The sequence below is a fragment of the Pristiophorus japonicus genome, chromosome 3, assembly GCF_044704955.1.
Source record: "Pristiophorus japonicus isolate sPriJap1 chromosome 3, sPriJap1.hap1, whole genome shotgun sequence".
NCBI classification, from domain to species: Eukaryota; Metazoa; Chordata; class Chondrichthyes; family Pristiophoridae; genus Pristiophorus; species Pristiophorus japonicus.
In genome coordinates, this window is record NC_091979.1 from 106,766,813 (window position 1) to 106,791,893 (window position 25,081).

At 44.8% G+C, this 25,081-nt stretch overlaps 1 protein-coding gene across 1 annotated transcript in view; it reads left to right on the forward strand.

Moving 5' to 3' along the window:
- Nucleotides 1-25,081, forward strand: part of kalrna (kalirin RhoGEF kinase a) — a 989,478-nt gene that overhangs the window by 370,112 nt on the left and 594,285 nt on the right. The window contains exons 5-6 of the mRNA XM_070875649.1: nt 13,753-13,945; nt 21,066-21,578. Of these exons, the coding sequence (XP_070731750.1) occupies nt 13,753-13,945; nt 21,066-21,578 (706 nt within the window). The remainder of the gene's footprint in view (nt 1-13,752; nt 13,946-21,065; nt 21,579-25,081) is intronic.

A 25,081-nucleotide genomic window follows, 5' to 3' on the forward strand; every position in this document is an offset into this window, starting at 1 on the left:
ATCCAATGCAAATTAATTTTGTTCTATCACTTTTTCTTTTTTACCTTTTCCTTCTAACGGTCTTTAAAATGTTTATACTGAAACAGAATCCTTTCGACCATCATGTGCTCCAGACTTTTAGCCCAGACATTTCGAAGCAGAGATTAGTAATAAGGAATTTTGTACTGTGAAATCAGACTCACTGACGTTCTACCTGCACTTCTAACAGTTCTTGCCCATTGAAGCAAGGTAGGCTAGCAGTTGTGGTGCAGGGCATTGATGTTAGAGTGCAAATTGCCAAGAAGTGGCAGGTTTATCCCTGCTATTCCCCACTAGGCATGCTCCCAATCTTAGCCACTGGTCATTGAGAAGCTAAGATTATCTGGTCATTATCATATTGCTGTGCGCAAATTGGCTGCCGCGTTTCCCACATTACAACAGTGACTACATTCCAAAAAGTCCAGTGGTCGTGAAAGGCGCTATATAAATCCAAGTCTTTCTTTCTTTTCTTTCTAAGCGCTTCTTCAGGATGGAAGGAAAATTATTGAGTGTGTTACCCCAGGCAGCTCATTGTGGATCAACAATAATGTGCAATTGGGTCCAGTTTTTAACTTTTAATTTAAATATACAAAAGATGTTATGCAATTACAGTTAAGTTGAGTTTGATTTCTAAATTGAGCAAGTGCAACTAAAAATGTTTTATAATGTACGGTACTGAAAGTCATGAAATTTAGTTTGAGTTAACCTCACCCTCACCCTCCTCCAGTTTGCTCTTGAAAGCAGTGCTGGGGTATGGTGCTAAGCTACTGGAGCACTACAGCACCTTGTCCAAGTGCCTATTCTTCAGACATGAGCCTATGTCAATGAGTTACAACAGACTAGTCAATCAGTAAGGGGGGGGGGGGGCGCAGGGGGAGGTGAAAAGGGTGGAGCAGGAGAGGAATTACAGCTGAGTGGGATCCTATGCTCACATGATGTCCACATTTGTGTACTTTCCAGTAGGGGCAGAGGATAGTGACTGATTGTGCTCTCTCCACCCACCCATTCATAAACATAGAAACATAGAAAATAGATGCAGGAGTAGGCCATTCGGCCCATCGAGCCTGTACCGCCATTCAATAAGATTATGGCTGATCATTCACCTCAATACCCCTTTCCTGCTTTCCATATCCCTTGATCCCTTTAGCCGTAAGGGCCATATCTAACTCCCTCTTGAATATATTAAACGAACTGGCATCAACAACTCTCTGCGGTAGAGAATTCCACAGGTTAACAACTCTCTGAGTGAAGAAGTTTCTCCTCATCTCGGTCCTAAATGGCTTACCCCTTATCCTTAGACTGTCACCCCTGGTTCTGGATTTCCCCAACATTGGGAACATTCTTCCTGCATCTAACCTGTCCAGTCCTGTTAGAATTTTATATGTTTCTATGAGATCCCCTCTTATTCTTCTAAACTCCAGTGAATACAGGCCCAGTCGATCCAGTCTCTCCTCATTTGTCAGTCCTGCCATCCCGGGAATCAGTCTGGTGAACCTTCGCTGCACTCCCTCAATAACAAGAACGTCCTTCCTCAGATTAGGAGACCAAAACTGAACACAATATTCTAGGTGTGGCCTCACCAAGGCCCTGTACAACTGCAGTAAGACCTCGCTGCTCCTATACTCAAATCCCCGAGTTATGAAGGGCAACATGCCATTTTCCTTCTTCACCACTTGCTGTATCTGCATGCCAACTTTCAATGACTGATGTACCATGACACCCAGGCCTCGTTGCACCTCCCCTTTTCCTAATCTGCCGCCATTCAGATAATATTCTGTTTTCATGTTTTTGCCACCAAAGTGGTTAACCTCACATTTATCCACATTATACTGCATCTGCCATGCATTTGCCCACTCACCTAACCTGTCCAAGTCACCCTGCAGCCTCTTAGCATCCTCCTCACAGCTCACACCGCTACCCAGTTTGGTGTCATCTGCAAACTTGGAGATATTACACTCAATTCCTTCATCTAAATCATTCATGTATATTGTAAATAGCTCGAGTCCCAGCACTGAGCCCTGTGGGACTCCACCAGTCACTGCCTGCCATTCTGAAAAAGACCCGTTTATCCCAACTCTCTACTTCCTGTCTGCCAACCAGTTCTCTATCCACGTCAATACATTACCCCCAATACCATGTGCTTTAATTTTGCACACTAAACTCTTTCAACTACCAGATTAATTAGAATTAAATTCTAATGGATGTATTGTGCGACATAGTAGTGATTCATGGGGACAAGAAATTAAGTAAAATAAAGAGTAACCAGATTTATGTTTACAAAGAATCATTGGAGATAGGTGTATCCCTTTATTCAGCTAATTAAATTCAGGATATAGCTGTAGGTAAGGATGTAACAAATGTTCCTTAATTCTGTGTCTTATTAACAGAAATAGACATAACTACTGGAAAGTACACAATCGTGGACTTCTGGTGAAATCAGGATTGAGCTTGGCTGTGATGTTACTCATGGTTGAATAGTCTGCTGACATTCACTGCTTGGGTTCATAAATGAATAAAGGCTACTTGAGCGATGAAGCAGAGAGCTACCTTTGGAACTGCACCCAAGAAAAAATGCCCAATTTAAGGAGAGGGAGAAGAAGAGAAGGAAAAGTTTGGTCAGGTGGTGGGGGAAGAGGGGCGCGGGTGGGGAGGTAGGGGGTGCCAGAAAAAGAAAGTGGAATCATAATTGGAAAAACATGGACTTGTGTTTTTTGTTCAGGTCTGCATGCACAGCAGACAATATTATTGATCAAAGGTGATGTCTAATTCATCATCTTGACAGAAGTAACATGATCCTTACCATTCAAATCAACAATAGTCATTGTTTAAATAGCTCTCATTAATTACAGTTGTACTCCAGAACAGTTCATTTCTCTGTGACCTGCTGTTAAGTGAAGGTATGAGATAAAGCTGAGCCTGTAGTGCCGAGCAGTAGAACAACAGGATTTACACTGATCAATCCTTTGTGCTGTTGTTCTGAAAATACTGAAGGCATTCTTTTGAAGTTTGACATGTCAATTGTAGACCATTAAGTCAATGTAATACAGATGATATCAATGACTGGAGTTTGACTGAAGTTTAACTATTGTTGGATGTAATTACAGTCCAGTTTTATGTAAGTTGTAACTTCTCGCAAAATCACACTGAAAATTTGTGGACAGGAGCAGAATTTAAATGCAAAAGTATACGTAATTATACATTTTCATTTCATGTTTGGCAAGTTTTCATTGAGGAAGGGAGGCTTTCTTCACGTTGATGATGAAATAGATTTGCTGTCAGTAGATAACTGTGATATGCATTTCTGTACAGTATTGTTCCTGTGCGGCAGTCAGAGACATTCACGTGCTCTGATGACTGATAAGCAACTACGGCGTACAGAAGTTTTATGATACGGTTTATTGAAAGAGTGGGGACTTCGGTTAAAGACTGTTTTGTGGCTCCAGTGAGTCCTTGATTCAAGCAGCATAACTTCAAACCTACAAACACAAAATCAGCATTAGAGGAAAATTATTCCTTATTTGAAACGTTTTTTCAACAGTCAGAATACTTTGTATTCTTGACAGTCCTTGAAATATTACCAATTATACGTTCCCTACAAATGTTTACTCTTTCATTTTTAAGACATTTATCAGAAAAAATATACTCAGATCAAATTTTCATTGCCGATTGAATTTTATTTATCAGCAGGGATGCCATTCAATAACAATACTTTTCAACAGCACAATAACCATAGGAGTTATTCAAAGATTATGGGGAAGGCTTAACTCTTTGAGCAGTGGTCCTCTCCCTGATAATATTCATTTCAAGCAAGTATCATTCCTGCCATCCTGTCAACCTAACACTTTGGGGGGAATTTTTTGGAGAGTCAGTTCAGTGGCGGGTTGCGTGGGGAAAAAAATGTTGACAGCAGGTCGAGATCCCGATGTCAACCCACCGCCACGCACCTTTCCCAGATGTCAGGTCTGTCAGAGCTGAGCAGACCCGACAGGCAGCGGCGGGAGCTGCAATTCAGGTTAACCTTGGTAACAGCCAATTAAGAAGTATTTTGAGCTCACCTTTACATTTTACGAGGTCACCCACTGGGTCCACGCTGCTTGGGGATCATGTTAGGTAAGCAGGTCGGGAGTTGTATGGCCATGGAATCATCCCTACTTGGCAGCTGCAAAGGTGCTATAAAAGCTCCCATTTCACAGCTGTTCACTTTCCAAGCGCAGAAGATGTTGCATACTGCATTTGGAAGACTGATTGAGCATTATGCAGGTTGCAAGTGTTTGGAGTCTATCCAGTGTCACCTCATTGGAACAACCTCTCTCACCATTGACAGATCGCTTCTGTCATCTCAAGTTCACCTGCCATCCATTACATCAGCATCAGTGCCCTTGAAACTATCGCATCTTGGTCCTCACAATCCCACTACTATCAGCCCCAACACCAGCAGCAACACCAAACTTTTCCCAATCAACTGGCACTGCACAGGACAGAGGGCATCAGCACCTGACCACATTGCTGCCCAGAATGCCAGGGATGGCCTCACCATAACCAAATTTACTTGATGCTGTACAACCTGGCTGCCACATGATGCGCCAGGTTGGTACCACCCCACATCACCAACATAAAGCATCCCTACAATGCCTAAGCCATTTCTTTCACACTCATCACCATTGTGTAACTTTGAAGGTATGAGGCGTGAATTGGCTAGGATAGATTGGCGAATGATACTTAAGGGGTTAACTGTGGATGGGCAATGGCAGACATTTAGAGACCGCATGGATGAACTACAACAATTGTACATTCCTGTCTGGCGTAAAAATAAAAAAGGAAAGGTGGCTCAACCGTGGCTATCAAGGGAAATCAGGGATAGTATTAAAGCCAAGGAAGTGGCATGCAAATTGGCCAGAAATAGCAGCGAACCCGGGGACTGGGAGAAATTTAGAACTCAGCAGAGGAGGACAAAGGGTTTGATTAGGGCAGGGAAAATGGAGTACGAGAAGAAGCTTGCATGGAACATTAAGACGGATTGCAAAAGTTTCTATAGATATGTAAAGGGAAAAAGGTTAGTAAAGACAAACGTAGGTCCCCTGCAGTCAGAATCAGGGGAAGTATAATGGGGAACAAAGAAATGGCAGACCAATTGAACAAGTACTTTGGTTCGGTATTCACTAAGGAGGACACAAACAACCTTCCGGATATAAAAGGGGGCAGAGGGTCTAGTAAGGAGGAGGAACTGAGGGAAATCCTTATTAGTCGGGAAATTGTGTTGGGGAAATTGATGGGATTGAAGGCCGATAAATCCCCAGGGCCTGATGGACTGCATCCCAGAGTACTTAAGGAGGTGGCCTTGGAAATAGCGGATGTATTGACAGTCATTTTCCAACATTCCATTGACTCTGGATCAGTTCCTATGGAGTGGAGGGTAGCCAATGTAACCCCACTTTTTAAAAAAGGAGGGAGAGAGAAAACAGGGAATTATAGACCGGTCAGCCTGACCTCAGTAGTGGGTAAAATGATGGAATCAATTATTAAGGATGTCATAGCAGTGCATTTGGAAAGAGGTGACACGATAGTCCAAGTCAGCATGGATTTGTGAAAGGGAAATCATGCTTGACAAATCTTCTGGAATTTTTTGAGGATGTTTCCCGTAGAGCGGACAAGGGAGAACCAGTTGATGTGGTATATTTGGACTTTCAGAAGGCTTTCGACAAGGTCCCACACAAGAGATTAATGTGCAAAGTTAAAGCACATGGGATTGGGGGTAGTGTGCTGACATGGATTGAGAACTGGTTGTCAGACAGGAAGCAAAGAGTAGGAGTAAATGGGTACTTTTCAGAATGGCAGGCAGTGACTAGTGGGATACCGCAAGGTTCTGTTCTGGGGCCCCAGCTGTTTACACTGTACATTAATGATTTAGATGAGGGGATTAAATGTAGTATCTCCAAATTTGCGGATGACACAAAGTTGGGTGGCAGTGTGAGCTGCGAGGAGGATGCTGTGAGGCTGCAGAGTGACTTGGATTGGTTAGGTGAGTGGGCAAATGCATGGCAGATGAAGTATAATGTGGATAAATGTGAGGTTATCCACTTTGGTGGTAAAAACAGAGAGACAGACTATTATCTGAATGGTGACAGATTAGGAAAAGGGGCGGTGCAACGATACCTGGGTGTCATGGTACATCAGTCATTGAAGGTTGGCATGCAGGTACAACAGGCGGTTAAGAAAGCAAATGGCATGTTGGCCTTCATAGCGAGGGGATTTGAGTACAGGGGCAGGGAGGTGTTGCTACAGTTGTACAGGGCCTTGGTGAGGCCACACCTGGAGTATTGTGTGCAGTTTTGGTCTCCTAACCTGAGGAAGGACATTCTTGCTATTGAGGGAGTGCAGCGAAGGTTCACCAGACTGATTCCCGGGATGGCGGGACTGACCTATCAAGAAAGACTGGATCAACTGGGCTTGTATTCACTGGAGTTCAGAAGAATGAGAGTGGACCTCATAGAAACGTTTAAAATTCTGACGGGGTTAGACAGGTTAGATGCAGGAAGAATGTTCCCAATGTTGGGGAAGTCCAAAACCAGGGGACACAGTCTAAGAATAAGGGGGAAGCCATTTAGGACCGAGATGAGGAGGAATTTCTTCACCCAGAGAGTGGTGAACCTGTGGAATTCTCTACCACAGAAAGTTGTTGTGGCCAATTCACTAAATATATTCAAAAAGTAGTTAGATATTGTCCTTACTACTAGGGGGATCAAGGGGTATGGCGAGAAAGCAGGAATGGGGTACTGAAGTTGCATGTTCAGCTATGAACTCATTGAATGGTGGTGCAGGCTAGAAGGGCCGGATGGCCTACTCCTGCACCTATTTTCTATGTTTCTATGTTTCTATGTGTCTCATAATTCACTACAGCTCACTATGCCACTTCCAAAGATGTACAAAATCTGTCCAAGAACACAAAGTGTTGAAAATAAAGATTTTAATGTTTGACACCACATTAGCAGGAACTTTACATGAACATTGCATAAAACACCCAAGTGCCTACACTTCTGTGTTGTTATAAGAACATAACAAATAGGAGCAGGAGTAGGCCATTAGGCCTCTCGAGCCTGCTCCGTCATTTAATATCATGGCTGATCTGATCTCGGGCTCAGCTTCACTTCCCTGCTCGCTCCCCATAACCCTTTACTCCCTTATCACTCAAAAATATGGCTATCACCACCTTAAATATGTTCAATGACCCAGCCTCCACAGCTCTTTGGGGCAGAGAATTCCACAGATTTACAACTCAGAAGAAATTCCTCCTCATCTCAGTATTAAATGGGCGACCCCTTATTCTGAAACTATGCCCCTAGTTCTAGATTTGACCATGCGTGGAAACATCCTCTCTGCATTCATCTTGTCGAGCCCCCTCAGTATCTTATATGTTTCAATAAGATCACATCTCATTCTTCTAAACTCCAATGAATATAGCCCCAACCTGCTCATCTGTTCTTCATAAGTCAACCCTCTTATCTCCGGAATTAACCTAGTGAGTCTTCTCTGAACTGCCTCCAATGCAAGTATATCCTTCCTTAAATAAGGAGACCAAAACTATACGCAGTACTCACCAATACCCTGTACTAGTTGTAGCAGGACTTCCCTACTTTTATACTCCATCTCCCTTGCAATAAAGTCCAACATTCCATTTGCCTTCTTGATTACTTGCTGTACCTGCATACTAACTTTTTGTGTTTCATGCACAAGGACCCCCAGGTCCCTCTGTACTGCAGCATTTTGTAGTTTCTCTCCATTTAAATAATAATTTGCTTTTTTATTTTTCTTGCTAAAATGATAACCTCGCACTTTCCCACATTATACTCCATCTGCCAAATGTTTGCCCACTCACTTAGCCTGTCTATATCCCTTTGCAGATTTTTTGTGTCCTCCTCACAACTTGCTTTCCCATCCATCTTTGTATCATCAGCAAAAATGGCTACATTACACTCGGTCCCCTCATCCAAGTCATTAATATAGATTGTAAATAGTTGAGGCCCCAACACTGATCCCTGTGGCATCCCACTAGTTACCATTTGCCAACCAGAAAATTTATCCCCACTCTCTGTTTTCTGTTAGTTAGCCAATCCACTATCCATACTAATATATTACTGCCAAACCCGTGAACTCTTATCTTGTGCAGTAACCTTTTATGTGGCACCTTATCGAATGCCTTCTGGAAATCCATAGTTGGTATGGTTGGACTAGGATGAGGGCGAGCGTGAGGGGTGACTCGTGAGATGGGGAAGTGATCACGTAGATAGAGAGGGATGGGTGAAGATGCAAATTGTGAGGATGAGGGTCAATTATATGCTTGGGACATGAGTTACGCAGAGGCCTTTTAAGGGTCTAAAGGGTCGAATTCATAGGGTAACCTGGGACATGGGGGGGGAGGGGCAGGTGAAAGATCCGCTATGCCACAACCTCCTCTTTTCCCCACCCCCCCTCCCCGCCCCTCACAATGGCTGCACAGAAAACACAGAGTAGAATTCTATCAGAACCTCTCTATTTTGTGATCTCCAATCAAGCACTTCACCCAGTACTCAATCGGAATTTTGGGCCCAGTTGTCTTAACTGTTTCACATATAGAACGGATGAGTAAACGTAAACTGGGGAAGCCGGTATGGGTTCAACCACTCTGGTTAATCATGCAGTAGCCATTTCTGGCACTGCATGCTCTGTAGAAGTAACTTCAAAGCATTACTTATCCTAAAACAGAAGCTGTATTAATTGGTGTCCAATGAGTTGAACATACCAACCTAATGTAAGTATGCACTAGCTTTGCCCTTTGTGTGACCTGGTAATGTTGCCATATGTGCCAATTGTTTACAAAATACAAAAAAATACACACTTTTGGAGTCCCACCTGGGTGATTTAGATTAAGAAGCTATCACAATGCAAGACCTGAGGTAACATGAGAATGCAGCTATTACACTGATGCCCTCTGAAGATATAATGGCCCATAATTTGTGGTCAGTGGCAAAGCAAAGTCGTTTGTCGCTGGGCCCGAAGAAAGCTTCCTACAAAGATCTTGCGCTCTCTGGCGAGAAGTTCAGCTTTTTCGACGTGCAGTTGAGATCAGTGTAGTATAGTGGGAATTCCATAGCACGATCTGCTGTGACATCAACTATCTGTCTAAGCAGCCAATCACAATGCAGAATTCTCACAGGCAGGGAACCAGGAAGTGAAGAAGCTCCTTTTATCCCCACTTTAAAAAAATGTTGGAGAGCAAAACAAAAATTGGGGCTGTCACATGGGGAAAAGGTAAACCTGAAATAAAAATGAGCAAACTTTTAAAAAAAAATATATTTTTTAAGTTTCTTAAAAATTGCAATTTTTATTAAAATGGATAAACTTTACACTCCACAAAATTAACATTAGTTTTTCAGGACAGTAAGATTTGTTTAGCAGCCAACATGCTGTTAAAATCCCAGTTACACTTAATCCAAAATGATCTAATTTTTAATGAATTTTTAACAGCGATATTACTGCAGAAATGCCGAAGTTTTCAGGATTTTCACGTTGGGACATGCATGCACTAAACCCTGAAGTTGCGGTCAGTTTTAAATGGGTAATAACACCGAAGACTGTTCGCTGTTATTACCCACTGCAAATTCCCGGTCTTTATCTAGGCAGAATAATTCGCAAATGGAGTTAAACTTCAAGCGCAGCAGGACATGGGCTTGATGTAACTTAAGGTCAAGTGTATGAAATATTCAATCACTTTCTTTGCAGAAGAGAGAGAAAACCTTCAGTACACAAAAGTGCAATTTGCAGCCATGATGAATTTAGACCCAAACCCCCCAACAGTTCATTTTGATTTTTGATGCTTTACTTGGTACATTGTCTGGCATTTTGGCATTACTGTAATTGTGCCTTCAAACCAAAGATAATTTCTGCATGAAGGACTACGGGTAGTTTAAAGATATAAAAGTAAAAGTGGTTACTACACTTATAAAGGGTAACTTTGTTTCGAATGGAAAGTTGCGCTTGAAGGTCGTGCAGGCCAAAGTATCGGTTCTGCAATGTATTGGGCATAAGGAGCTGAGATGTGTGTGCTCAGGTACATCAAAGTGACTGTCTCTGATCTGGGGTTTGTAATCTTTTACACTATAATTGGTTATTTATGTCACTTCCCATATTTCCCTTTGAATGTTGACTGCTCCACCACAGAGTGTGGACTCTCCCCTGCGCAGTAACAAAGGGAGCACTACCAAAAGCATGTAAACAAGCTGACAACAGCTGTCAAAGTTACAAAACCTAATACAAGTCACCCACAAACAGGCCAGCAGTCTGCTGCACACTTCACAGTAGTTCACTGAAGAAAATAAACTTTCAAGCAGATGTTCCCTGGGAAATTATGCTGAGGGAAATATATCATTTTAAAAACTACATTTTTAGCAGTTTATGTGTTATATATACATCAGTCCTGAATTTACATCCTGTTTCTTTCATAAAATCGGCGTTCGAACAAATTTAGAATCCTAGGGGGCAAAATTCAACAGCATTCCATTTGGGGTGTTAACTTTTTGGAACGATCGCGCCTGGCAAGATGGGCTACAAAATTGTGGAAAATTGGGCATTTTCGCATCAAATGAAGGGAGGTGGTATCTGAAGCACTAATGGCCTCAATGGGATGCTTCTGCACTGCTATCACCAGACCTATACCCAATTTCAGGTGACTTTCATTCAGCAATCATCAGCCTCTTGCTCATTCCAGTTCTTAAAGAGGATGTTGTTTCAGGCAGCACCCTGGTCATTTTCATCATTGCTGGACTTCACTGAAAGCTGGAAGGAAGTTATGAGATGGCTGCTGGAAATCCTCATAGAAGGGCCACTCAGTTCAGTGACTTGGTATTAGAGATATTGGTGGGGGCAGTGAAGAGAAGGAGGGATGCACTATTCCCTCATTTGGGAGGTTGCCAACGCCACAGGTTTTTAGGGCCATGTGGCTAGAGATGGGAGCAAGGTGTCGGCCAGTGCCGTGGTCGACAGAATCCAAAATAGCGCCGGAAGAAATTCAATGACCTCAGAGAGTTCACTGACCTTGACCACTCATGTGAGTCATTAAACTTCTTCCTGCACTGCATCCAGGTGCACGGCACTACACTGCTGGCATTTACCACAGTGGCTAACTGCTCCCTCTGCACTCTTGACTGTTGCCTGATGGGCCTCCTGGCCCCCTGTGGAAAGAGGACTTCTCTCCTGGAATTGACCTCCTGGACCAAGGCCTCCTGTGCTGCATCAGATAACCTAAGTGCCACTCTCTCCCCTGTTGTACCATCATAACAATTTTGTCCACTGTCTTCCCAGTCACTTCAATCACCTGTTGCAGGCAGTAGGCACCTCCCCATTAAGTGGTGCAGCTGCCTTTAAGTAGTTAAGGCTTTAATTGGAGCTAGCCTCGCATGAACTTGGGTCCCCTGCTGAGCATTCAGCCACTCAGCAGCATATTCAGCACTGGTAGCAGAATATTACAATCATGCAAAGTACCAGGCAGCAAGAATTTTATGTTTTTGGAGGATGCCAAATCTCTAGGCCTTAGAATTTTATCTTGAATTGGTCTTTTGTCAATTTTTTCCACTTTTGTTTCATTTGCAAGCCTCCTTCGAGACTTTTTTGTGGGAAATGTTCATAAAATAGATAGTAAGGCTGCAGTATACTTTTCCCAATAGGAATTCCTCTGTTTATGATGTCTATGTTGAAAGAGAAAGAGGAGGAGGAACAACAGAGAAGCTGTAAGATCAGGCTTATATCTCAGCATCACAGGCTACACAAGCCCTTCTGCAGATACCCAGCCACCAGAGTGCAGAGACCTAGAAAGCCTTATTTGAATACCTCCCTGGGGTTATGTGTAGTGAGCCCGCTGTACACCCCAGAAGCCCTGAAAGAACTTTGCACCATCCTACAGAGAGATTTGTCAGAAGAAACAGGGGAGTGTTTATTACTGCACATAATTTCTCCACCACTGGCTCATTCCAAGAGAAATGTATGACTTCTGCCAGGTCAGGAAGATTACTGTCCATTCTTGGCTGCACAAGCAAGTCATTAATGACTTGTTTGCCTGAGCAGCCAAGTTCATTACATTTGACACCAAGAAAGACAATTGAGTGAGCAGGCCCATTAATTTCCATCAGATCACAGGGTTTGCACGAGTGCTTGGAATTATAGATTGCACTCATGGCCATACTGCAAACCATTATGTCAACCAAAAGGGATTTCACTCAATTAATGTCCAATTAGTGTGTGACTACATGTTAATACCCAGAATGTAGGGAACTGCCATGATTCATTCATCCTTTGGCAGTCCAGATTCCCTACGCTGTTTCAGTATCGAGGACTAAACTAGCTTTTTGGAGACAAGAGGTATCCAATACTACCGTAGTTTCCAAAACCATTGCAAAGGATCACCAGTGAAGCTCAGGAACACTACGGAAGTTCTCCCATCCACACTTGAATTAAAATTGAACACGCCATTGGTATGCTGAAGAGCGGATCCAGATACTAGATCTGGGGGCTCCTTCAGTATGCTCTCAATATTGTCTCGCAAGTTATGGTGGCTTGTTATATCCTCCGCAATTTAATTCTTCAGAAAATCCTGGACATTGAGAATCCTGAACAGGAGACAGAGTCAAAAGCTGAACCCCTGAGACAGGAATTCAAACGCGAGGAAAAACACAGCAGGGTCGCAGACAATTGCTGGGAGATAAACTCACAAATGGATAGTCTCAACCTTAGTGAAAAAGAAGCCCATGAGTTCCTGACATTTGTTGTAGTTGAGGGTGGAGGGGGCAGGGAAGAGGAGCTTAAGAGGACTGTTTGTAATGGAGAAAAGAAGCCGGGGGTTATCTTTGATGTCTAAGATGATCCTGGAATAGCAAGTGGTTTTGCAAGAGGAGAGTGAGGCTTGATAGCAGGTGATCTGGTCCAGATAGAGGAGGTGAGGTGAGGTGGAAAATCAGAATCAGCAAATATGAGGAGTCGCTCAGTGTAGAGGCTAAGGAAGCAAAAGAAGGTGGATACCTCGAGGAGAAACTTGGGATGGAGCTTGGGCGATGGTAGACAATATGGATATTAAAGAAGAGGCAAGGTGGAATAAGATCAGCTGCTTGAAGGAGGAGAAGGTGCCAGAGGAGTTGAGGGGGGAGGGGGGGGGAGATCAAAATGTGACTTGGTAATAGGGGTTGGACCACCACCAACATGACTTAATATTAAGAAAGTACTACATGGAGTTGCTCAAATAATATCAGGAAGTTCTTCATATAAATGCTGAACAATCCTTAGAGTGTACTACCAGATAGAATATTGGAGCAAAAATCCAGGCATCATTTAAGTATGTTGAAATGGGTGAACTTTAGGATCATTCTGAAAGTGTTAACCGAGATGTGCCAAATGACCTTCTTCACCCTTAATTATTTTCTGGTCTAGTAATCGGGCCTGCACTGTTGGAGCCACATTTCCAGCCCACGCGCCCTTCATGTGTGGCACTCCACTGGGACTAATATAATGCTAAATTTACCATTCTATATATCTTTTATATATTATATATTTATTTAAGCTGTCAATTATATGTACAACAATGTGTGTAATTATGTGTTCCAATTTGAGAAGAAAACATCAGACTGGGATAATCCATGTATTTCAAGGTCTGCTGAATATTTTCAAATTTGTAATGTACTTCATTTCAGTAACAGCTTTTTTATATTCCAACAGTGAAGATGTGAGTAAAAGAGGATTCACTGTTATCATCGACATGCGAGGTTCCAAATGGGATTTGATCAAACCTCTACTTAAAACTCTCCAGGAGTCCTTCCCTGCTGATATCCATGTTGCACTGATTATCAAACCAGATAACTTTTGGCAGAAGCAAAAGACCAACTTTGGGAGTTCAAAGTTTATATTTGAGGTAAGCTTTAAATATTCAGAATTAAATACTATAGCAAATGAATGATAAAACTGTTGATTATTTGGTGTTTTTTTTATTACTATTCATTTTTGCAACATGCATAGCAATATAAAAAGAATATTACAATAAAAATGAGGGAGGAATTCAACTATTGAAGCAGGGCAGGGACAAATAAAGACTTCAGAATAGCATGCGAAGGATAATTGAAAATAGCAGAGGTAGGAACAAGATAGTCCCTGACGACTATATTTGCAGGAAGTGTGTCCACCTCAAGCTCCTGACGGTCCGTGTTGCGGAGTTGGAGCTGAGGGTGGATTCACTCTGGAGCATCCACGATGCTGAGAATGACGTGAGTATCACGTGTAGCGAGTTGGTCGTACCGCAGGGAAAGGGTCCACAGCCAGATAGGGAATGGAAGACCAACAGGAAGAGCAGTGCAAGGAAGGTAGTGCAGGAGTTCCCTGTGGTCATCCCCCTGCAAAACAGATACACTGCTTTGGGTACTGTTGAGGGGGATGACTCATCAGGGGAGGGCAGCAGCAGCCAAGTTCATGGCACCATGGCTGGCTCTGCTGCACAGGAGGGCAGGAAAAAGAGTGGGAGAGCAATAGTGATTGGGGATTCAATGGTGAGGGGAATAGATAGGCGTTTCTGCGGCCGCAACCGAGACTCCAGGATGGTATGTTGCCTCCCTGGTGCAAGGGTCAAGGATGTCTCGGAGCGGGTGCAGGACATTCTAAAAAGGGAGGGAGAACAGCCAGTTGTCGTGGTGCACATTGGTACCAACGACATAGGTAAAAAAAGGGATGAGGTCCTACGAAACGAATTTAAGGAGCTAGGAGCTAAATTAAAAAGTAGGACCTCAAAAGTAGTAATCTCGGGATTGCTACCAGTGCCACATGCTAGTCAGAGTAGGAATTGCAGGATAGCGCAGATGAATACGTGGCTTGAGCAATGGTGCAGCAGGGAGGGATTCAAATTCCTGGGGCATTGGAACCGGTTCTGGGGGAGGTGGGACCAGTACAAACCGGACGGTCTGCACCTGGGCAGGACCAGAACCAATGTCCTAGGGGGAGTGTTTGCTAGTGCTGTTGGGGAGGATTTAAACTGATATGGCAGGGGGATGGGAACCAATGCAGGGAGACAGAGGGAAACAAAAAGGAGGCAAAAGCAAAAGACAGAAAGGAGATGAGGAAAAGTGGAGGGCAGAGAAACCCAAGGCAAAGAACAAAAAGGGCCACTGTACAGCAAAATTCTAAAAGGACAAAGGGTGTTAAAAGAACAAGCCTGAAGGCTTTGTGTCTTAATGCAAGGAGTATCCGCAATAAAGTGGATGAATTAACTGTGCAAATAGATGTTAACAAATATGATGTGATTGGGATTACGGAGACGTGGCTCCAGGATGATCAGGGCTGGGAACTCAACATCCAAGGGTATTCAACATTCAGGAAAGATAGAATAAAAGGAAAAGGAGGTGGGGTAGCATTGCTGGTTAAGGAGGAAATTAAGGCAATAGTTCGGAAGGACATTAGCTTGGATGATGTGGAATCTATATGGGTAGAGCTGCAGAATACCAAAGGACAAAAAACGTTAGTGGGAGTTGTGTACAGACCTCCAAACAGTAGTAGTGATGTTGGGGAGGGCATCAAACATGAAATTAGGGGTGCGTGCAATAAAGGTGCAGCAGTTATAATGGGTGACTTTAATATGCACATGGATTGGGTTAACCAAACTGGAAGCAATACGGTAGAGGAGGATTTCCTGGAGTGCATAAGGGATGGTTTTTTAGACCAATATGTCGAGGAACCAACTAGGGAGGAGGCCATCTTAGACTGGGTGTTGTGTAATGAGAGAGGATTAATTAGCAATCTCGTTGTGCGAGGCCCCTTGGGGAAGAGTGACCATAATATGGTGGAATTCTGCATTAGGATGGAGAATGAAACAGTTAATTCAGAGACCATGGTCCAGAACTTAAAGAAGGGTAACTTTGAAGGTATGAGGCATGAATTGGCTAGGATAGATTGGCGAATGATACTGAAGGGGTTGACTGTGGATGGGCAATGGCAGACATTTAGAGACCGCATGGATGAACTACAACAATTGTACATTCCTGTCTGTCGTAAAAATAAAAAAGGGAAGGTGGCGCAACCGTGGCTATCAAGGGAAATCAGGGATAGCATTAAAGCCAAGGAAGTGGCATACAAATTGGCCAGAAATAGCAGCGAACTCGGGGACTGGGAGAAATTTAGAACTCAGCAGAGGAGGACAAAGGGTTTGATTAGGGCAGGGAAAATGGAGTACGAGAAGAAGCTTGCAGGGAACATTAAGACGGATTGCAAAAGTTTCTATAGATATGTAAAGAGAAAAAGGTTAGTAAAGACAAACGTAGGTCCCCTGCAGTCAGAATCAGGGGAAGTCATAACGGGGAACAAAGAAATGGCGGACCAATTGAACAAGTACTTTGGTTCGGTATTCACTGAGGAGGACATAAACAACCTTCCGGATATAAAAGGGGTCGGAGGGTCTAGTAAGGAGGAGGAACTGAGGGAAATCCTTATTAGTCGGGAAATTGTGTTGGGGAAATTGATGGGATTGAAGGCCGATAAATCCCCAGGGCCTGATGGACTACATCCCAGAGTACTTAAGGAGGTGGCCTTGGAAATAGTGGATGCATTGACAGTCATTTTCCAACATTCCATTGACTCTGGATCAGTTCCTATGGAGTGGAGGGTAGCCAATGTAACCCCACTTTTTAAAAAAGGAGGGAGAGAGAAAACAGGGAATTACAGACCGGTCAGCCTGACATCGGTAGTGGGTAAAATGATGGAATCAATTATTAAGGATGTCATAGCAGTGCATTTGGAAAGAGGTAATATGATAGGTCCAAGTCAGCATGGATTTGTGAAAGGGAAATCATGCTTGACAAATCTTCTGGAATTTTTTGAGGATGTTTCCAGTAGAGTGGACAAGGGAGAACCAGTTGATGTGGTATATTTGGACTTTCAGAAGGCTTTCGACAAGGTCCCACACAAGAGATTAATGTGCAAAGTTAAAGCACATGGAATTGGGGGTAGTGTGCTGACATGGATTGAGAACTGGTTGTCAGACAGGAAGCAAAGAGTAGGAGTAAATGGGTACTTTTCAGAATGGCAGGCAGTGACTAGTGGGGTACCGCAAGGTTCTGTGCTGGGGCCCCAGCTGTTTACACTGTACATTAATGATTTAGACGAGGGGATTAAATGTAGTATCTCCAAATTTGCGGATGACACTAAGTTGGGTGGCAGTGTGAGCTGCAAGGAGGATTCTATGAGGCTGCAGAGCGACTTGTATAGGTTAGGTGAGTGGGCAAATGCATGGCAGATGAAGTATAATGTGGATAAATGTGAGGTTATCCACTTTGGTGGTAAAAACAGAGAGACAGACTATAACCTGAATGGTGACAGATTAGGAAAAGGGGAGGTGCAAAGAGACCTGGGTGTCATGGTACATCAGTCATTGAATGTTGGCATGCAGGTACAGCAGGCGGTTAAGAAAGCAAATGGCATGTTGGCCTTCATAGCGAGGGGATTTGAGTACAAGGGCAGGGAGGTGTTGCTACAATTGTACAGGGCCTTGGTGAGGCCACACCTGGAGTATTGTGTACAGTTTTGGTCTCCTAACCTGAGGAAGGACATTCTTGCTATTGAGGGAGTGCAGCGAAGGTTCACCAGACTGATTCCCGGGATGGCGGGACTGACCTATCAAGAAAGACTGGATCAACTTGGCTTGTATTCACTGGAGTTCAGAAGAATGAGAGGGGACCTCATAGAAATGTTTAAAATTCTGACGGGGTTAGACAGGTTAGATGCAGGAAGAATGTTCCCAATGTTGGGGAAGTCCAGAACCAGGGGACACAGTCTAAGGATAAGGGGTAAGCCATTTAGGACCGAGATGCGGAGGAACTTCTTCACCCAGAGAGTGGTGAACCTGTGGAATTCTCTACCACAGAAAGTTGTTGAGGCTAATTCACTAAATATATTCAAAAAGGAGTTAGATGAAGTCCTTACTACTCGGGGGATCAAGGGGTATGGTGAGAAAGCAGGAATGGAGTACTGAAGTTGCATGTTCAGCCATGAACTCATTGAATGGCGGCGCAGGCTAGAAGGGCCGAATGGCCTACTCCTGCACCTATTTTCTATGTTTCTATGTTTCTAGTAAATCTACAGAGGCGACAGGAACAGAGTATTGCAAATAAAATAAGGAGCTAGAAGCACAAATCCACCAAGAAGTGTATGATGATTTGGCAATTCCTTGGCTGAAGCCTGAGTAAGAGCAGAAAGTATTTATAGTGGGATATAGGATTTTAGAAAGGATAGGAAAAACAGGAAGAGATGGCAATGATTATCAGAGTTCATGAGTTCACCTGATTGAAGTGTTTATAATAATGAAGGAAGGCAATGACTCTTCCCTCAAGCAGGAGAATCTTGACCAGCAGGACCCGATGTCAATTTTATCTGGACTGCCTGAGCATGAAGCTGCTGTGGCGTTCCCGCCAGGTGGTGACAGCGGATAGAATAACTGGGGCCAGAAGAGGCCCAAACTTACTTCCTGCTTGTTTCTGTGATCGGGGCCCAGGAAAGGCGTGAGTTCGGGGCCAGGGGCAGCACGGGCCAGCCCACACTGTGATATGTGTGCGCACTAGGTCCGTGCAGCAGAGCAGGTCTCCAGTCGTCTTAGATAACCCTTGCCACTGGACCAAAACCTCGCTCTGTCAAGCCCGTGTGGTGGCTGGTGTGCAACGGCCACCACACGTTAAAGAAATCCATGCACAGGCATCTTCCACCCTTCAGGAAGTAGTTCAAGACCTGGAATATTAGGTCCTTCATTGAAACACCTGTGAACTCATCCTTTTTTGGCATGGAAGCAAGTCATTCTCATTTCGAGGGATTGCCTATGATAATGATCATGATCACACAAACACCTATGAGAAAAATGAGCAGAATATCTGTTTTATTGATGTTATTTGAGGGATTGTTGGCCAGGACACCAGGAGATCGCCCCTGCTCTTCGAATCGTGCCAGGATCTTTTATGTCCATCTGACAGAAAGAAATAATGACTTGCATTTATATAGAGCTTTTCACGACCACTGGATGTCCCAAAGCACTTTACAGCCAATTAAGTATTTTTGGAGTGTCGCCACTGTTCTAATGTAGGAAACACGGCAACCAATTTGCACACAGCAAGCTCCCACAAACAGCAGTATAATCTGTTTTTAAAGATATTGATTGATTGAATATTAACCAGGACACTGGGGAGAATTTCCCTGCTCTTCTTCAAAATAGTGCCGTAGGAGAGGGCAGGCGGGGCCTCGGTTCAACATCTTCATCTGAAAGTACTGCACTGGATTGTCAGCCTAGATTTTTGTGCTCAAGTCTCTGGAGTGGGACTTGAACCTGCAACCTTCTGATGCATAGGCAAGGGTGCTATCAACTGAGCCACAGATAAAACTTAAAAAAAGGATATACTGGGCCTTAACAGTGCAGCACCTCTTGTCAGTCTAGATTATATGCTCAAGCCTCTGGAGTGTGGCTTGAACCTTTAACTTTCAGATTCGGAGATGCGAGTACAGATTGAGTGTCCGAAATCCGGAAACCTCGGGACCGAGGCCGTTGCGGATTCCGGGTATTTCCGGATTTTGGAACGTCGTTGCCTGGACTGAGGTAGGTGGAGTTGGGCAGCCGAGGTAAGGGGGCGAGGTCAGTCCGCTGAGGTAAGGGGGATGGGGGGAGACGAGGTCGGGCTGCCGAGGGCCAGGGTGAAGTCGGGCCGCCGAGGGTCGGGGCGAGGTCAGGATGAACGGTCAGGCCGCCGAGGTAAGGGGGCGAGGTTGGGCTGCCGAGGGCCGGGGCGAGGTCGGGCTGCTGACGGTCAGGACGAGGTCAGGCTGCCGAAGGCCGGGTTAGGCTGCCGAGGTAAGGGGAGAGGTCAGGCCGCTGAGGGTCGGGGTGAGGTTGGGTCGCCGAAGGTCGGGGCGAGGTCGGGCCGCTGAGGGTCGGGGCGAGGTCGGGCTGCTGAGGCCGGGTCGGGTCGCCGAGGTAAGGGGGTGAGGTCGGGCTGCCAAGGGCCGGGGCGAGGTCGGGCTGCTGACGGTCAGGACGAGGTCAGGCTGCCGAAGGCCGGGTTGGGCCACCGAAGGTCGGGGTGAGGTTGGGCCGCCGAAGGTCGGGGCGAGGTCGGGCCGCTGAGGGTCGGGGCGAGGTCGGGCCGCTGAGGGCCGGGTCGGGTCGCTGAGGTAAGGGGGTGAGGTCGGGCCGCTGAGGGTCGGGGCGAGGTCGGGCCGCTGAGGGCCGGGTCGGGTCGCCGAGGTAAGGGGGTGAGGTCGGGCCGCTGAGGGTCGGGGCGAGGTCGGGCCGCTGAGGGCCGGGTCGGGTTGCCGAGGTAAGGGGGTGAGGTCGGGCCGCCGAAGGTCGGAGCGAAGTCAAGCCGCCGGGGTCGGGGCGAGGTCGGGCCGCTGAGGGCCGGGTCGGGTCGCCGAGGTAAGGGGGTGAGGTCGGGCCGCCGAAGGTCGGGGTGAGGTCAGGCCGCTGAGGGCCGGGTCGGGTTGCCGAGGTAAGGGGGTGAGGTCGGGCCGCCGAAGGTCGGAGCGAAGTCAAGCCGCCGGGGTCGGAGCGAGGTCGGGCCGCCAAGAGTTGGGTGTGGGGAAGGTCGGGCCGCCGAGGGCTGGGGGTGGGGGAGGTCGGGCCGCCAAGGCGGGGGGAGTCCGGATTTCAGAACATTTTCCAATTTCCAGACGACACTGTCATGGATCAGCCTGGTGTCCGGATTCCGGAACATTCCAAATTTTGGAACTACTGATTTCGAACGCTCAACCCGTACTGGCACTCAGCCAAGGCTAACACTTCAAAAATAAGAAAAAAAACTAGTCAAAACAAACTAAAAGGAAGTAATAATAATGCAGGTGAGCATTGGCAAGTTTATATTTCTTACAATTACAATAGCAGAACTAATATCTTTGAATTCAGGATTTGTAGATTTCTGTATCTACTTGTTTTGGGTCATATAGGAAATATCTATTCCAAGACCTGTAAATGTAAGATTTTTCAATATCAATGCTGATTCTGTTGAAATATCTTTTTTCAGACAAGTATGGTATCCGTGGAAGGGCTTTCAAAGTTGGTAGATCCTTCCCAATTGACTGAAGAGTTTGATGGCACACTGGAGTATAATCACGATGAATGGATTGAGCTTCGACTAGCCCTAGAAGAGTTCATTAGCAGTGCTGTGCATCTGTTGTCCAGACTGGAAGACCTGCAGGAAATGTTGGCCCGGAAGGAATTTCCCCTGGATGTTGAAGGTTCTCGAAAATTAATTGATGAACATACACAACTGAAGAAAAAGGTCATCAAAGCCCCTGTGGAGGAACTGGACCATGAGGGGCAAAGGTTGCTGCAGTGTATAAGGTGCAGTGACGGTTTTTCTGGAAAGAACTGCATATCTGGCAGTGCAGATTTTCAAAGCGTCGTGCCAAAGATCACCAGTCTACTGGATAAACTACACTCAACTCGACAGCACTTACATCAGATGTGGCACGTTAGGAAACTGAAGTTAGATCAATGCTTCCAACTTCGGCTCTTTGAGCAAGATGCAGAAAAGGTAAGGTTTCATCTGCATAGTCTTTAACATGATGTGTTCACTATACGTTTAGAACAAATGTATTTAATCCTCCCCCTCTCTCTTTGATGTAACATCTAACACAGTTCACTATCTTTCTTCAAATATGGCAGCAAAGGACTCCCAGGAATCACATGCATTTGATTTTCTAATCTGAATAAACCACAAATGATATTTTACATTGGGTGTTAACGCTTTTTAAAATCGGATGAGGTTTTCATTCCCCTCCGACCCGTTTATTTTTAATTTATTCAATATTGATTGGAATTCTCATTAACCCATGAATTTCCACTTGGTAATTGAGTCGGCATTTCCCAGGAATGCTTCATTTATTAAAAAAGACTTAGAGGATTGTGGTGACACTCAATCAGGCAGCACCAGTACTGACAATAAGCTTGATTTGAGAGTTGTCCCTTTGCTGCGCAGTTTATAGTTTCAGACTTCGTTTAATTTCATGACTACTGCATTTTCACCATTTTTTTATATTCATGTGTGTAAAAAATACCACTATTTACTACATGCCTTTGACATGACATATGTACTATTCTAGACCTGTGTAACAGCATGGCATATAATGGGTAATAACAGCGAACGAGCTGCATTGTGATTGGCATTTGTGACAGCTTGTTGACATCACAGCAGCATCACACTATGGATTTCCCACTAAGCTGCACTGATCTCAAATTGAACATCGGAAAAGCCAAACTTCTCACCACAGAGATCACAAGATCCTTGTGGAAAGCTTTCTTTGGGGCCAGCGGCGAACGTCTTCGCTTCGCCACTGATTGCAAATTACGGGCCATTATGTTTCAAATATGCCGTTATTATGCAACATAGTGTGATAGACCATTCCAACACTATGCCGTGTAACCTACTGTATTAGAGGAGTGCTATACCACACTGTGTGACAACATGCCATGCAAAGTACTAGATTAAACTAGCACAATTGTCCTGTAACATGCTATTCTAAACTGCTGTGATTCCATTCAGCATGAAATGTTAATCACACAAAAAATCTATTATTATAAAGTTGGTACTCATGGCATGTATTTCCTGTCTGTCGCATTACACTTACTATGTCTCACTTAATTATAGGCATATTTATTCTATTTCTATTATTCTTAAAAACAAAAGCAAATTCTTACCAACTTTCTTCTACCTGATTACCAACTGTCATTCCGCAGACCTCTCTGGCAGAGATTTATTTTAAAAAAACAACATTTGTTACTTAATCCTCGATGCTTCTCATCTGGAGTCAATTACGACAATCAATTTACAATTTGCAAAATTCCCTGATCAAAGATGCTCAAAAATCTCTGTGATGGGATTGAATACCTGATGGGGTTCTCCCACTCACCCACCTTAACTTTGGCGGAAGAGCCATGGAAACCCAGGAAAAACAACATATATGACATTTTCCAGGGTTTCCACGGATCTTTTGCCGAAGTTCCGGCGGAGGAGCAGGAGAAACCCTGTGGAAAATCACCGTCGCAAATCCTAACATTGTATTTACTAAACAATTGGACGTCCCAGCCTTAAACGCTTTAAAAAAGAGAAAAAAGCCAATTGAACATGTAGCTGATTCCAATATTCATTTCAACAGTTCAGAACAATTGTATCTTTTAGCCATAAAGGAACACATACTTATACTTCAGCAGTAAAATGATACACTGAGGTCTGGATTGCACCTCTGTTAGCACCCCGGATGGGCGATACAGGCTGTCTAAATGCTTACCGCCGGGCGGCCAGCTTTTACTGCCTGGCTGGCAAATTCAGCTTCGAGTTTCCGGTGGCGCAAAAACTTACCGCCCCGCCCTGTAGTTTCATTCAGTTCATGACATCAATCGGTGTGCAACCTTCCATTGGCGCCCCGGTTGCAAAATTAGGTGTTAATGCCGCATTTAACATCCGCCCCAAGTGACGCCTGAAAAACCTGGTGATCCCATGGTCGAATAGGCGGTATTTGCCGTGTATTTAAATTGAGGGATGAGGATCCTAAATCGGAGGTCACATTGACTGCAGCATTTGTGCACAGCACGCTGCATGAAGCTCAGACAGAAAGTGGAAGCTTTATCTGCCATTACAGTGTCCTTACAACTGCTGTGAAATAATTTAATGGCTGCAATACTAGTTGGCCAGCATATCCTGCTCCATGCTATTGCTCAAGGTAGAAGGGGCCGAAATTCAGGGTCCCGATAAGGCCCATTACCGCCGGAATGCAACGGCCAGGCGGTGGAATCCAATGGCCACCGATTTCTGGTCGAATGGCTACCGCCAGCCAAATTTAGCAGGGGCGTTTTGTGGTGGTCCTCACTTCCGCCTCGCCGCTGCCGAGCGACCGTAAGTGCGTCATCAGTACACGCACCACTGGGAACCCCCACCTCCCTCGAAATTCAGGCTGAAAAACCTTTCATTCCCTCTGAGCCCTGGCTGCGCGGCGACCATTAAAGGCAAGGGCCCAATGCCGCTGCCGCCATTTTTATTTTTTGCCGGCCGACTTCCATGTCAGTTGGACTCTTGTGCCCCCAGGTTGCCCCCTGTCGGTGGCCCGGCCGAAACCCTCCCTGGTGGCCCAGTGGTTGATCCAAAAGATTCGCCGATTCTCTCCCCTTTCAATGAGGGAAGAGACGTGGTGACACAGACATGCAATGGCGTCACCATCGCTCCGCTGCTGAGTGACAGCGGCGGAGAATCCAACTCGCCTCCACTTCTGCCCCTCACCAGCACTTACCGCTGCAATCCCGCCCCCATTATGACCGACCTCCAGGCCGATTCAAAAAAAAAAGACAAAGACCTGAATATCGATCAAGAATCGACCTCGAATGAGACGGTGGTAAAAGCACTTAAAAAAACGATACGTGCACCAGCTTTCTGGCAGGCCTGAATTTCGGCCCCAAGAACTCCTGGCCATGCCAGACCACAGATGACGAGACGCTATAAAGCACTGCACCTTCCAAATTACTATGAGAAATGCCACACAAGATTCTCTAGTAAACTAATAAAAATGGTATGTCTAGTGTGCGTTTATGTCACACTTCTTCCCTGCATTTTGGTGTCATGCTTCACACTTTCTTATATACAGGTTTTTTGTAACTGGTTACATTTTGTATCCCTACAACAATAACAAATCGCAATTTTACTATGAGCAATGAGGAAAAACTATCAATAATAAAGCAGAAATTCAAACAATGAATCATCATTCAAACAAATTCTAAATTCTTTTGGTTGCCATTTTTCCCCAGGTAACTGATATTTCTAACAATGAAAGTGGGGTTTGTAACATAATGAAGATATTAAAGATCACAGGGTGAAATTTCTGTTGGTGATCTCCCCTAACCTCCTCCCCTAACTTCCACAGATCAGCAGAAACCCAGGAGAAATGGTACAAATTCCAGATGCACATTTGTGCCTTTTGAGTACCTCCATTAACATTTTTACTTAGAGGCCTCTGCACTCTGAGAACCCCAGGTTGGAATTGATATCAT